General features: G+C 37.3%; 1 protein-coding gene across 11 annotated transcripts in view; it reads left to right on the forward strand.

The window, feature by feature from the left end:
• Positions 1–16,517, forward strand: part of LOC127635407 (protocadherin gamma-A12-like) — a 100,674-nt gene that overhangs the window by 22,516 nt on the left and 61,641 nt on the right. For 2 of the 11 annotated variants that reach the window (XM_052115444.1, XM_052115443.1), the window contains one exon: positions 12,109–12,431. The exons of 4 other annotated variants lie outside the window; for them this stretch is intronic. In XM_052115444.1, coding sequence (XP_051971404.1) covers positions 12,109–12,123 — 15 coding nt within the window. In that variant the 3' untranslated portion in view covers positions 12,124–12,431. Of the gene's footprint in view, positions 1–2,220; positions 2,419–2,981; positions 3,528–5,287; positions 7,255–7,824; positions 8,234–9,580; positions 12,432–16,517 lie in introns of those variants that run through there. 5 more of the 11 variants (XM_052115438.1, XM_052115437.1, XM_052115441.1 and 2 more) reach the window with 5 other exon arrangements.

Genomic DNA, 16,517 nt, shown 5'->3' on the forward strand with positions numbered 1-16,517 from the left:
ACATCAACTCTTCAAATATGGATTGCAAATTATTTTCCGTTCCTTTATGTTTCGTGGCTCTCCTTCTCTTCCCTCGAGGACCGTCTGTGCAGATCTGAACTACAATATTCCAGAAGAAATGAAGCGCCAATATGTGATTGGGAGTCTTGCCAAGGATCTCAAGATTGATGTTAAACAGTTGTCTGCTCGAAAGGCTCGGATTGACACAGAAGATAGCAGCAAGCGGTATTGTGATATTAATGTGAATACTGGTGATTTAATTGTGGCAGAGACAATAGACCGAGAGGAGCTTTGTGGTTCTCGAATCTCCTGCGTTCTCAGTTATGAGCTCGTCCTGGAAAACCCTCTTGAAATACACCGTGTGTTCCTGAATATTCAGGATATAAATGATAACGCACCTCGTTTTCCAAATGATCGTATTAACTTTGAAATCACAGAATCAGCAGATAAAGGTCAGAGATTCCGTTTGCACGAGGCACATGACTCAGATATTGGACAAAACGCAGTTAAAGGATATTCACTGGAGAAAAACACACATTTCGTTTTGAATGTACATGATACTGCAGATGGAGGAAAATACGCCGAACTTGTTTTGGAAAAGGAGTTGGATCGTGAACAACAGAAGGTGATTGAATTGATACTCACAGCAACTGATGGTGGTACATCACAGAGGTCTGGCACTGCTGTCATACACATCACTGTTCTAGATGCTAATGATAATGTTCCAGTATTTAGTCAGCCTGTTTATAAAGTGTCTCTGGCTGAAAATACACCAGCAGGAACAGAAGTAATCCGAGTGAGCGCCACTGATGCTGATGAAGGTCCAAACGGGGAAGTAACTTATGAATTCAGTCGAATATCAGATAAAGCTGCAAAATTATTTTCCATTGATAAGACAACTGGACAAATTGTGGTGATTGGAGAAATTGATTATGAAACAGAAAATAAGTATGAAATGGGAATTCATGCACAAGATGCCTCTGGATTATCATCAACTGCTAAAGTTATCATAGATATAACTGACGTTAATGACAATGCACCTAAAATCATTATTAAATCTTTGAATAACCCGGTACCTGAGAGTTCTGTGCCAGGTACTGAGGTGGAGTATCATTAATGTTCAAGACAAAGATTCAAAAGAAAACCGGCAGATTCGTTGCTCTGTTCAGCAAAATGTTCCTTTCAAGCTGAATCCATCTGTTAAAAACTATTTCTCTCTAGTAACAACAAACGCTCTAGATCGAGAGCAAGTTTCAGATTACAACATAACTGTCACAGCCACAGATGGAGGATTTCCACCATTATCCACTTCAGTGATAATACAGGTGTTTGTCTCAGATGTGAATGACAATCCTCCTGTATTTGAGCAGCAGTCCTACAGTGCTTATGTAAGTGAAAATAACAAACCAGGCACCTCTATTTGTTCTGTTAGTGCAAAAGACCCAGACTGGAGACAGAGCGGCACTGTACTTTACTCTCTGGTATCCAGTGAAGTCAGAGGTGTTCCAGTATCCTCATTGCTATCTATCAATGGTGATACAGGAGTGATCCATGCTGTGAGGTCATTTGACTATGAGCAGTTCAGAAACTTCACCGTCCAAATTAAAGCCAAAGACAATGGTTCTCCTCCCTCAGCAGCAACGTGACTGTGAAAGTCTTCATAACTGATGAGAATGATAACTCTCCACAGATATTATATCCTGTTCCAGACGGAAAGTCTCTGATGACTGAAATGGTCCCTAAAACGGCTCTTTCAGGCTCTCTAGTCTCCAAGGTGATTTCTGTGGATGCTGATTCTGGACAGAATGCATGGCTGTCCTATGAGATTGTGAAGTCTACTGATCCGGGACTTTTCTCCATCGGTCTCCATAGTGGACAGATCAGAACACAGCGAGACATTTCTGAATCTGACAGCATGAAGCAGAACCTTGTCATTTCAGTGAAGGACAACGGGGAGCCCTCTCTCTCTTCAACCTGTGCTGTATATTTACTCCTTTCTGACAATCTTTCTGAAGTCCCAGAACTTAAAGATATGACTTACGAGGACAACAATTCTAAATTAACGTCATACTTGATTATTGCATTAGTTTCCGTGTCCACCTTCTTCCTCACATTCATCATACTCATCCTCGCTGTGAGGTGTATTCAAAGGCGAAAGCCCAGAATGTTGTTTGATGGAGTCGCAGTTCCCGGCACATATCTCCTCCCAACTATGCAGAGGTGTATGGAGGAGAAACTCTCCGCAGTTCTTACAATTACGACACATATCTAACAACGGGCTCGCGCACCAGTGACTTCAAGTTTGTTAGATCTTATAATGAAAACACACTTCCTGCAGGTGGAACTCTGAAACACGAATACAACAGACATTTTGGCCAAAACATGATAACACTTGAGGTAACAGGAAATGACGATGAGGTAAGAGAGGTTTAAGTCCTCTGGATGCTCATTTATCACTGTAAACTATGTTGTCTCAGTTGATTAGATTATAAATATATTTCCAGCTTCTTTAATGAGTCAGTTCTTTTTTTTTCTTCAAAAATCAGTTTTATAATAATTCATCCCAGGCATGCTCTGCAATGAAACTTTTTCAACTTGGTAAACAAGTATTCTGTATTTTTGAATAAAAAAAGATTTGGGTAAAATTGGTTAAAATAGTTTAAAATTATATTTCCATCTTCTCTATTGAGTCAGTTCTTTATTTCTTCAAACATCACTTGTTTTATATTTTACATAAAGCGTGTTATTCTCTGACATTTCTGTTCAATTTCTTAACAAGTATAGTCTGCTAGGTTTTGGCAAAAGTAACAATAAAATCTATCTATCTATCTATCTATCTATCTATCTATCTATCTATCTATCTATCTATCTATCTATCTATCTATCTATCTATCTATCTATCTATCTATCTATCTATCTATCTATCTATCTATCTATCTATCTATCTATCTATCTATCTATCTATCTATCTATCTATCTAGAGTGGGCAAAGTAACACAGACATTGGAAACAGATAATTGGAAAAGAGTGTTATGGATCTTAACCCCATTGAGTGTTTGTGGTATCAGCTAGACTGTAAGGTGCATGAGAAGTGCCCGACAAGACAGACACATCTATGGCAAGTGCCAGGCACCTGAGTATCTGTACAATCTTACAGCTAGAATGACAAAGATCTGCAAAGCCGTCATTGCTGCAAATGGAGGATTTTTTGATGAGAACTCTTTGAAGTAGTTTAAGAAGTTCTGAATAATTTCAAAATTGTAATAGTCATTTTTCATGTTATTAAAGTCCTGAACATACATTGTGATCAGTTGAATGCCACTTTGGTGAATAAAAGTACCAATTTCTTTCCATAAGAGCAAAATCTGTACATTATTTCAAACTTTTGACAGCCAGCATGTATGTGTGTGTGTGTGTGTGTGTGTGTGTGTGTGTGTGTCTGTGTGTGTGTAAAAATTGTATGATGTGATGGAAATGACTCCCCAAATGGGATATTCATATTAAAAATCTGATATAAATAATTTTCACACAATAAAACTTGTAATGGTTTATGATTATTTTACCCTTTGTTTACATTATTATAGTTTTAGACATATAATAATAAGTATTTTCATAATGGAGTTTCGTTGCCTAATATTGAAAGTCAGGCACAATAATTAAACATTAAAATAAATACATAAAAGGCATCTAAGAAGTACCAAAAATAAATTAGATAAGGAAAAAGTTTCACATTCAGTTTTAATGTGAGCTTAATAACAAAACAAAAAGTTAAAATCATTAAGTGTTAATAAATATAAAACTTTAGGACATGAAATTGCCTGAAGTTAAAGAAACACAAATGTTTACAAATTAAACACATAGCTTGTTTTGTATGATATTGTTATCACCTCCATTTTCTTCTGTCAGTGTAGCAATAAAACACGTCTGCAACTGTAGATTGACCAGATTTTTGGACAGCCAGTATTTGATAGCATTTGTTTTTAAGCCTACACATTCAGCACTGACATGAGGAAATTCAATGTTGTATTAAACAATTCAAGTTTGAAAAATATTCACAGGTCTACTTTTGAGACATTTCTCTGTGTTTGTTTGTTGTTTTTAATTATTATTTGTGTTCTTTACTAGTCAGTGTCATATTACCCACAATACTTTTACAAATGCTTTTTAATATTGTGTCTTTGAAATCTGCCAACTCTACAGTTTTGTGCATTTGTTTTTGTGATTTACTGTTGATGTTTTGAGATCACATTGAGGCTTGTGTGCAGTTCACATTATTGAAGTGAAAACTTACTATAGGATAATGTTTGGTAAAAGGTCAGAATAGAGTCATTCACTCACTATATTTAAGATTCGTGTTTACTATTTATAAATTCAAAGTCACGTTTGTATTTTCTCATTCATTCTCTCTGCGGAGATTTTAATTTTCAGCACCACACAGATGGACAGCGCCCGTGCTGACTTCAGTATTTTTGCTAAGGATTTCACCATTGTTAGTTATTTTATAACATAGCGGATTTTTTAAAAGCCACATAAAAATGTCATATTAAAACTCTTCAGAGGAACAAACAGACTAACTTGGTCGGTCCCTGTCGTCTTTTGAGAAAATGCCCGAATGCTGCAATGAACAGAAAATCCTCAGAGTGTCGCTCTTTACCAAGAGTGCAGACTGAAGCGTCTCTCCTCCCACACTTAATGTATGCAATAGAAACTCTGTCTGTTAGAAGAAACGCAGCACAAAATGGAGTAAGAGTCCGTGTATACCGACAGAATTATTAGAATATCACTCGAAAAAGAGTTGCTGTATAGCAGTGTTGGGCAGATCAACCATAGATGCAACATCAACTCTTCAAATATGGATTGCAAATTATTTTCCGTTCCTTTATGTTTCGTGGCTCTCCTTCTCTTCCCTCGAGGACCGTCTGTGCAGATCTGAACTACAATATTCCAGAAGAAATGAAGCGCCAATATGTGATTGGGAGTCTTGCCAAGGATCTCAAGATTGATGTTAAACAGTTGTCTGCTCGAAAGGCTCGGATTGACACAGAAGATAGCAGCAAGCGGTATTGTGATATTAATGTGAATACTGGTGATTTAATTGTGGCAGAGACAATAGACCGAGAGGAGCTTTGTGGTTCTCGAATCTCCTGCGTTCTCAGTTATGAGCTCGTCCTGGAAAACCCTCTTGAAATACACCGTGTGTTCCTGAATATTCAGGATATAAATGATAACGCACCTCGTTTTCCAAATGATCGTATTAACTTTGAAATCAGAGAATCAGCACTTAAAGGTCAGAGATTCCGTTTGCACGAGGCACATGACTCAGATATTGGACAAAACGCAGTTAAAGGATATTCACTGGAGAAAAACACACATTTCGTTTTGAATGTACATGATACTGCAGATGGAGGAAAATACGCCGAACTTGTTTTGGAAAAGGAGTTGGATCGTGAACAACAGAAGGTGATTGAATTGATACTCACAGCAACTGATGGTGGTACATCACAGAGGTCTGGCACTGCTGTCATACACATCACTGTTCTAGATGCTAATGATAATGTTCCAGTATTTAGTCAGCCTGTTTATAAAGTGTCTCTGGCTGAAAATACACCAGCAGGAACAGAAGTAATCCGAGTGAGCGCCACTGATGCTGATGAAGGTCCAAACGGGGAAGTAACTTATGAATTCAGTCGAATATCAGATAAAGCTGCAAAATTATTTTCCATTGATAAGACAACTGGACAAATTGTGGTGATTGGAGAAATTGATTATGAAACAGAAAATAAGTATGAAATGGGAATTCATGCACAAGATGCCTCTGGATTATCATCAACTGCTAAAGTTATCATAGATATAACTGACGTTAATGACAATGCACCTAAAATCATTATTAAATCTTTGAATAACCCGGTACCTGAGAGTTCTGTGCCAGGTACTGAGGTGGGTATCATTAATGTTCAAGACAAAGATTCAAAAGAAAACCGGCAGATTCGTTGCTCTGTTCAGCAAAATGTTCCTTTCAAGCTGAATCCATCTGTTAAAAACTATTTCTCTCTAGTAACAACAAACGCTCTAGATCGAGAGCAAGTTTCAGATTACAACATAACTGTCACAGCCACAGATGGAGGATTTCCACCATTATCCACTTCAGTGATAATACAGGTGTTTGTCTCAGATGTGAATGACAATCCTCCTGTATTTGAGCAGCAGTCCTACAGTGCTTATGTAAGTGAAAATAACAAACCAGGCACCTCTATTTGTTCTGTTAGTGCAAAAGACCCAGACTGGAGACAGAACGGCACTGTACTTTACTCTCTGGTATCCAGTGAAGTCAGAGGTGTTCCAGTATCCTCATTGCTATCTATCAATGGTGATACAGGAGTGATCCATGCTGTGAGGTCATTTGACTATGAGCAGTTCAGAAACTTCACCGTCCAAATTAAAGCCAAAGACAATGGTTCTCCTCCCCTCAGCAGCAACGTGACTGTGAAAGTCTTCATAACTGATGAGAATGATAACTCTCCACAGATATTATATCCTGTTCCAGACGGAAAGTCTCTGATGACTGAAATGGTCCCTAAAACGGCTCTTTCAGGCTCTCTAGTCTCCAAGGTGATTTCTGTGGATGCTGATTCTGGACAGAATGCATGGCTGTCCTATGAGATTGTGAAGTCTACTGATCCGGGACTTTTCTCCATCGGTCTCCATAGTGGACAGATCAGAACACAGCGAGACATTTCTGAATCTGACAGCATGAAGCAGAACCTTGTCATTTCAGTGAAGGACAACGGGGAGCCCTCTCTCTCTTCAACCTGTGCTGTATATTTACTCCTTTCTGACAATCTTTCTGAAGTCCCAGAACTTAAAGATATGACTTACGAGGACAACAATTCTAAATTAACGTCATACTTGATTATTGCATTAGTTTCCGTGTCCACCTTCTTCCTCACATTCATCATACTCATCCTCGCTGTGAGGTGTATTCAAAGGCGAAAGCCCAGAATGTTGTTTGATGGAGTCGCAGTTCCCGGCACATATCTCCCTCCCAACTATGCAGAGGTGTATGGAGGAGAAACTCTCCGCAGTTCTTACAATTACGACACATATCTAACAACGGGCTCGCGCACCAGTGACTTCAAGTTTGTTAGATCTTATAATGAAAACACACTTCCTGCAGGTGGAACTCTGAAACACGAATACAACAGACAATTTGGCCAAAACATGATAACACTTGAGGTAACAGGAAATGACGATGAGGTAAGAGAGGTTTAAGTCCTCTGGATGCTCATTTATCACTGCAAACTATGTTGTCTCAGTTGATTAGATTATAAATATATTTCCAGCTTCTTTAATGAGTCAGTTCTTTTTTTTCTTCAAAACTCAGTTTTTTCATAATTCATCCCAGGCATGCTCTGCAATGAAACTTTTTCAACTTGGTAAACAAGTATTCTGTATTTTTGAATAAAAAAGATTTGGGTAAAATTGGTTAAAATAGTTTAAAATTATATTTCCATCTTCTCTATTGAGTCAGTTCTTTATTTCTTCAAACATCACTTGTTTTATATTTTACATAAAGCGTGTTATTCTCTGACATTTCTGTTCAATTTCTGAACAAGTATAGTCTGCTAGGTTTTGGCAAAAGTAACAATAAAAATCTATCTATCTATCTATCTATCTATCTATCTATCTATCTATCTATCTATCTATCTATCTATCTATCTATCTATCTATCTATCTATCTATCTATCTATCTATCTATCTATCTATCTATCTATCTATCTATCTATCTATCTATCTATCTATCTATCTATCTATCTATATATCTAGAGTGGGCAAAGTAACACAGACATTGGAAACAGATAATTGGAAAAGAGTGTTATGGATCTTAACCCCATTGAGTGTTTGTGGTATCAGCTAGACTGTAAGGTGCATGAGAAGTGCCCGACAAGACAGACACATCTATGGCAAGTGCCAGGCACCTGAGTATCTGTACAATCTTACAGCTAGAATGACAAAGATCTGCAAAGCCGTCATTGCTGCAAATGGAGGATTTTTTGATGAGAACTCTTTGAAGTAGTTTAAGAAGTTCTGAATAATTTCAAAATTGTAATAGTCATTTTTCATGTTATTAAAGTCCTGAACATACATTGTGATCAGTTGAATGCCACTTTGGTGAATAAAAGTACCAATTTCTTTCCATAAGAGCAAAATCTGTACATTATTTCAAACTTTTGACAGCCAGCATGTATGCTGTGTGTGTGTGTGTGTGTGTGTGTGTGTGTGTGTCTGTGTGTGTGTAAAATTGTATGATGTGATGGAAATGACTCCCCAAATGGGATATTCATATTAAAAATCTGATATAAATAATTTTCACACAATAAAACTTGTAATGGTTTATGATTATTTTACCCTTTGTTTACATTATTATAGTTTTAGACATATAATAATATAGTATTTTCATAATGGAGTTTTGTTGTCTAATATTGAAAGTCAGGCACAATAATTAAACATTAAAATAAATACATAAAAGGCATCTAAGAAGTACCAAAAATAAATTAGATAAGGTAAAAGTTTCACATTCAGTTTTAATGTGAGCTTAATAACAAAACAAAAAGTTAAAATCATTAAGTTTTAATAAATAAAAAACTTTAGGACATGAAATTGCCTGAAGTTAAAGAAACACAAATGTTTACAAATTAAACCCATAGCTTGTTTTGTATGATATTGTTATCACCTCCATTTTCTTCTGTCAGTGTAGCAATAAAACAGGTCTGCAACTGTAGATTGACCAGATTTTTGGACAGCCAGTATTTGATAGCATTTGTTTTTAAGCCTACACATTCAGCACTGACATGAGGAAATTCAATGTTGTATTAAACAATTCAAGTTTAAAAAATATTCACAGGTCTACTTTTGAGACATTTCTCTGTGTTTGTTTGTTGTTTTTAATTATTATATGTGTTCTTTACTAGTCAGTGTCATATTACCCACAATACTTTTACAAATGCTTTTTAATATTGTGTCTTTGAAATCTGCCAACTCTACAGTTTTGTGCATTTGTTTTTGTGATTTACTGTTGATGTTTTGAGATCACATTGAGGCTTGTGTGCAGTTCACATTATTGAAGTGAAAACTTACTATAGGATAATGTTTGGTAAAAGGTCAGAATAGAGTCATTCACTCACTATATTTAAGATTGATACCCTCGTGTTTACTATTTATAAATTTAAAGTCACGTTTGTATTTTCTCATTCATTCTCTCTGCGGAGATTTAAATTTTCAGCACCACACAGATGGACAGCGCCCGTGCTGACTTCAGTATTTTTGCTAAGGATTTCACCATTGTTAGTTATTTTATAACATAGCGGATTTTTTAAAAAGCCACATAAAAATGTCATATTAAAACTCTTCAGGGGAACAAACAGACTAACTTGGTCGGTCCCTGTCGTCTTTTGAGAAAATGCCCGAATGCTGCAATGAACAGAAAATCCTCAGAGTGTCGCTCTTTACCAAGAGTGCAGACTGAAGCGTCTCTCCTCCCACACTTAATGTATGCAATAGAAACTCTGTCTGTTAGAAGAAACGCAGCACAAAATGGAGTAAGAGTCCGTGTATACCGACAGAATTATTAGAATATCACTCGAAAAAGAGTTGCTGTATAGCAGTGTTGGGCAGATCAACCATAGATGCAACATCAACTCTTCAAATATGGATTGCAAATTATTTTCCGTTCCTTTGTGTTTCGTGGCTCTCCTTCTCTTCCCCTCGAGGACCGTCTGTGCAGATCTGAACTACAATATTCCAGAAGAAATGAAGCGCCAATATGTGATTGGGAGTCTTGCCAAGGATCTTAAGATTGATGTTAAACAGTTGTCTGCTCGAAAGGCTCGGATTGACACAGAAGATAGCAGCAAGCGGTATTGTGATATTAATGTGAATACTGGTGATTTAATTGTGGCAGAGACAATAGACCGAGAGGAGCTTTGTGGTTCTCGAATCTCCTGCGTTCTCAGTTATGAGCTCGTCCTGGAAAACCCTCTTGAAATACACCGTGTGTTCCTGAATATTCAGGATATAAATGATAACGCACCTCGTTTTCCAAATGATCGTATTAACTTTGAAATCACAGAATCAGCAGATAAAGGTCAGAGATTCCGTTTGCACGAGGCACATGACTCAGATATTGGACAAAACGCAGTTAAAGGATATTCACTGGAGAAAAACACACATTTCGTTTTGAATGTACATGATACTGCAGATGGAGGAAAATACGCCGAACTTGTTTTGGAAAAGGAGTTGGATCGTGAACAACAGAAGGTGATTGAATTGATACTCACAGCAACTGATGGTGGTACATCACAGAGGTCTGGCACTGCTGTCATACACATCACTGTTCTAGATGCTAATGATAATGTTCCAGTATTTAGTCAGCCTGTTTATAAAGTGTCTCTGGCTGAAAATACACCAGCAGGAACAGAAGTAATCCGAGTGAGCGCCACTGATGCTGATGAAGGTCCAAACGGGGAAGTAACTTATGAATTCAGTCGAATATCAGATAAAGCTGCAAAATTATTTTCCATTGATAAGACAACTGGACAAATTGTGGTGATTGGAGAAATTGATTATGAAACAGAAAATAAGTATGAAATGGGAATTCATGCACAAGATGCCTCTGGATTATCATCAACTGCTAAAGTTATCATAGATATAACTGACGTTAATGACAATGCACCTAAAATCATTATTAAATCTTTGAATAACCCGGTACCTGAGAGTTCTGTGCCAGGTACTGAGGTGGGTATCATTAATGTTCAAGACAAAGATTCAAAAGAAAACCGGCAGATTCGTTGCTCTGTTCAGCAAAATGTTCCTTTCAAGCTGAATCCATCTGTTAAAAACTATTTCTCTCTAGTAACAACAAACGCTCTAGATCGAGAGCAAGTTTCAGATTACAACATAACTGTCACAGCCACAGATGGAGGATTTCCACCATTATCCACTTCAGTGATAATACAGGTGTTTGTCTCAGATGTGAATGACAATCCTCCTGTATTTGAGCAGCAGTCCTACAGTGCTTATGTAAGTGAAAATAACAAACCAGGCACCTCTATTTGTTCTGTTAGTGCAAAAGACCCAGACTGGAGACAGAACGGCACTGTACTTTACTCTCTGGTATCCAGTGAAGTCAGAGGTGTTCCAGTATCCTCATTGCTATCTATCAATGGTGATACAGGAGTGATCCATGCTGTGAGGTCATTTGACTATGAGCAGTTCAGAAACTTCACCGTCCAAATTAAAGCCAAAGACAATGGTTCTCCTCCCCTCAGCAGCAACGTGACTGTGAAAGTCTTCATAACTGATGAGAATGATAACTCTCCACAGATATTATATCCTGTTCCAGACGGAAAGTCTCTGATGACTGAAATGGTCCCTAAAACGGCTCTTTCAGGCTCTCTAGTCTCCAAGGTGATTTCTGTGGATGCTGATTCTGGACAGAATGCATGGCTGTCCTATGAGATTGTGAAGTCTACTGATCCGGGACTTTTCTCCATCGGTCTCCATAGTGGACAGATCAGAACACAGCGAGACATTTCTGAATCTGACAGCATGAAGCAGAACCTTGTCATTTCAGTGAAGGACAACGGGGAGCCCTCTCTCTCTTCAACCTGCGCTGTATATTTACTCCTTTCTGACAATCTTTCTGAAGTCCCAGAACTTAAAGATATGACTTACGAGGACAACAATTCTAAATTAACGTCATACTTGATTATTGCATTAGTTTCCGTGTCCACCTTCTTCCTCACATTCATCATACTCATCCTCGCTGTGAGGTGTATTCAAAGGCGAAAGCCCAGAATGTTGTTTGATGGAGTCGCAGTTCCCGGCACATATCTCCCTCCCAACTATGCAGAGGTGTATGGAGGAGAAACTCTCCGCAGTTCTTACAATTACGACACATATCTAACAACGGGCTCGCGCACCAGTGACTTCAAGTTTGTTAGATCTTATAATGAAAACACACTTCCTGCAGGTGGAACTCTGAAACACGAATACAACAGACAATTTGGCCAAAACATGATAACACTTGAGGTAACAGGAAATGACGATGAGGTAAGAGAGGTTTAAGTCCTCTGGATGCTCATTTATCACTGCAAACTATGTTGTCTCAGTTGATTAGATTATAAATATATTTCCAGCTTCTTTAATGAGTCAGTTCTTTTTTTTTCTTCAAAACTCAGTTTTTTCATAATTCATCCCAGGCATGCTCTGCAATGAAACTTTTTCAACTTGGTAAACAAGTATTCTGTATTTTTGAATAAAAAAAGATTTGGGTAAAATTGGTTAAAATAGTTTAAAATTATATTTCCATCTTCTCTATTGAGTCAGTTCTTTATTTCTTCAAACATCACTTGTTTTATATTTTACATAAAGCGTGTTATTCTCTGACATTTCTGTTCAATTTCTTAACAAGTATAGTCTGCTAGGTTTTGGCAAAAGTAACAATAAAATCAATCTATCTATCTATCTATCTATCTATCTATCTATCTATCTATCTATCTATCTATCTATCTATCTATCTATCTATCTATCTATCTATCTATCTATCTATCTATCTATCTATCTATCTATCTATCTATCTATCTATCTATCTATCTATCTAGAGTGGGCAAAGTAACACAGACATTGGAAACAGATAATTGGAAAAGAGTGTTATGGATCTTAACCCCATTGAGTGTTTGTGGTATCAGCTAGACTGTAAGGTGCATGAGAAGTGCCCGACAAGACAGACACATCTATGGCAAGTGCCAGGCACCTGAGTATCTGTACAATCTTACAGCTAGAATGACAAAGATCTGCAAAGCCGTCATTGCTGCAAATGGAGGATTTTTGATGAGAACTCTTTGAAGTAGTTTAAGAAGTTCTGAATAATTTCAAAATTGTAATAGTCATTTTTCATGTTATTAAAGTCCTGAACATACATTGTGATCAGTTGAATGCCACTTTGGTGAATAAAAGTACCAATTTCTTTCCATAAGAGCAAAATCTGTACATTATTTCAAACTTTTGACAGCCAGCATGTATGTGTGTGTGTGTGTGTGTGTGTGTGTGTGTGTGTGTGTCTGTGTGTGTGTAAAAATTGTATGATGTGATGGAAATGACTCCCCAAATGGGATATTCATATTAAAAATCTGATATAAATAATTTTCACACAATAAAACTTGTAATGGTTTATGATTATTTTACCCTTTGTTTACATTATTATAGTTTTAGACATATAATAATAAGTATTTTCATAATGGAGTTTCGTTGTCTAATATTGAAAGTCAGGCACAATAATTAAACATTAAAATAAATACATAAAAGGCATCTGAATAGTACCAAAAATAAATTAGATAAGGAAAAAGTTTCACATTCAGTTTTAATGTGAGCTTAATAACAAAACAAAAAGTTAAAATCATTAAGTTTTAATAAATATAAAACTTTAGGACATGAAATTGCCTGAAGTTAAAGAAACACAAATGTTTACAAATTAAACACATAGCTTGTTTTGTATGATATTGTTATCACCTCCATTTTCTTCTGTCAGTGTAGCAATAAAACATGTCTGCAACTGTAGATTGACCAGATTTTTGGACAGCCAGTATTTGATAGCATTTGTTTTTAAGCCTACACATTCAGCACTGACTTGAGGAAATTCAATGTTGTATTAAACAATTCAAGTTTGAAAAATATTCACAGGTCTACTTTTGAGACATTTCTCTGTGTTTGTTTGTTGTTTTTAATTATTATTTGTGTTCTTTACTAGTCAGTGTCATATTACCCACAATACTTTTACAAATGCTTTTTAATATTGTGTCTTTGAAATCTGCCAACTCTACAGTTTTGTGCATTTGTTTTTGTGATTTACTGTTGATGTTTTGAGATCACATTGAGGCTTGTGTGCAGTTCACATTATTGAAGTGAAAACTTACTATAGGATAATGTTTGGTAAAAGGTCAGAATAGAGTCATTCACTCACTATATTTAAGATTGATGTTTACTATTTATAAACTCAAAGTCACGTTTGTATTTTCTCATTCATTCTCTCTGCGGAGATTTTAATTTTCAGCACCACACAGATGGACAGCGCCCGTGCTGACTTCAGTATTTTTGCTAAGGATTTCACCATTGTTAGTTATTTTATAACATAGCGGATTTTTTTTAAAGCCACATAAAAATGTCATATTAAAACTCTTCAGGGGAACAAACAGACTAACTTGGTCGGTCCCTGTCGTCTTTTGAGAAAATGCCCGAATGCTGCAATGAACAGAAAATCCTCAGAGTGTCGCTCTTTACCAAGAGTGCAGACTGAAGCGTCTCTCCTCCCACACTTAATGTATGCAATAGAAACTCTGTCTGTTAGAAGAAACGCAGCACAAAATGGAGTAAGAGTCCGTGTATACCGACAGAATTATTAGAATATCACTCGAAAAAGAGTTGCTGTATAGCAGTGTTGGGCAGATCAACCATAGGTGCAACATCAACTCTTCAAATATGGATTGCAAATTATTTTCCGTTCCTTTGTGTTTCGTGGCTCTCCTTCTCTTCCCCTCGAGGACCGTCTGTGCAGATCTGAACTACAATATTCCAGAAGAAATGAAGCGCCAATATGTGATTGGGAGTCTTGCCAAGGATCTCAAGATTGATGTTAAACAGTTGTCTGCTCGAAAGGCTCGGATTGACACAGAAGATAGCAGCAAGCGGTATTGTGATATTAATGTGAATACTGGTGATTTAATTGTGGCAGACACAATAGACCGAGAGGAGCTTTGTGGTTCTCGAATCTCCTGCGTTCTCAGTTATGAGCTCGTCCTGGAAAACCCTCTTGAAATACACCGTGTGTTCCTGAATATTCAGGATATAAATGATAACGCACCTCGTTTTCCAAATGATCGTATTAACTTTGAAATCAGAGAATCAGCAGATAAAGGTCAGAGATTCCGTTTGCACGAGGCACATGACTCAGATATTGGACAAAACGCAGTTAAAGGATATTCACTGGAGAAAAACACACATTTCGTTTTGAATGTACATGATACTGCAGATGGAGGAAAATACGCCGAACTTGTTTTGGAAAAGGAGTTGGATCGTGAACAACAGAAGGTGATTGAATTGATACTCACAGCAACTGATGGTGGTACATCACAGAGGTCTGGCACTGCTGTCATACACATCACTGTTCTAGATGCTAATGATAATGTTCCAGTATTTAGTCAGCCTGTTTATAAAGTGTCTCTGGCTGAAAATACACCAGCAGGAACAGAAGTAATCCGAGTGAGCGCCACTGATGCTGATGAAGGTCCAAACGGGGAAGTAACTTACGAATTCAGTCGAATATCAGATAAAGCTGCAAAATTATTTTCCATTGATAAGACAACTGGACAAATTGTGGTGATTGGAGAAATTGATTATGAAACAGAAAATAAGTATGAAATGGGAATTCATGCACAAGATGCCTCTGGATTATCATCAACTGCTAAAGTTATCATAGATATAACTGACGTTAATGACAATGCACCTAAAATCATTATTAAATCTTTGAATAACCCGGTACCTGAGAGTTCTGTGCCAGGTACTGAGGTGGGTATCATTAATGTTCAAGACAAAGATTCAAAAGAAAACCGGCAGATTCGTTGCTCTGTTCAGCAAAATGTTCCTTTCAAGCTGAATCCATCTGTTAAAAACTATTTCTCTCTAGTAACAACAAACGCTCTAGATCGAGAGCAAGTTTCAGATTACAACATAACTGTCACAGCCACAGATGGAGGATTTCCACCATTATCCACTTCAGTGATAATACAGGTGTTTGTCTCAGATGTGAATGACAATCCTCCTGTATTTGAGCAGCAGTCCTACAGTGCTTATGTAAGTGAAAATAACAAACCAGGCACCTCTATTTGTTCTGTTAGTGCAAAAGACCCAGACTGGAGACAGAACGGCACTGTACTTTACTCTCTGGTATCCAGTGAAGTCAGAGGTGTTCCAGTATCCTCATTGCTATCTATCAATGGTGATACAGGAGTGATCCATGCTGTGAGGTCATTTGACTATGAGCAGTTCAGAAACTTCACCGTCCAAATTAAAGCCAAAGACAATGGTTCTCCTCCCTCAGCAGCAACGTGACTGTGAAAGTCTTCATAACTGATGAGAATGATAACTCTCCACAGATATTATATCCTGTTCCAGACGGAAAGTCTCTGATGACTGAAATGGTCCCTAAAACGGCTCTTTCAGGCTCTCTAGTCTCCAAGGTGATTTCTGTGGATGCTGATTCTGGACAGAATGCATGGCTGTCCTATGAGATTGTGAAGTCTACTGATCCGGGACTTTTCTCCATCGGTCTCCATAGTGGACAGATCAGAACACAGCGAGACATTTCTGAATCTGACAGCATGAAGCAGAACCTTGTCATTTCAGTGAAGGACAACGGGGAGCCCTCTCTCTCTTCAACCTGTGCTGTATATTTACTCCTTTCTGAC

Source organism: Xyrauchen texanus, chromosome 43 (assembly GCF_025860055.1).
Source record: "Xyrauchen texanus isolate HMW12.3.18 chromosome 43, RBS_HiC_50CHRs, whole genome shotgun sequence".
NCBI classification, from domain to species: domain Eukaryota; kingdom Metazoa; phylum Chordata; class Actinopteri; order Cypriniformes; family Catostomidae; genus Xyrauchen; species Xyrauchen texanus.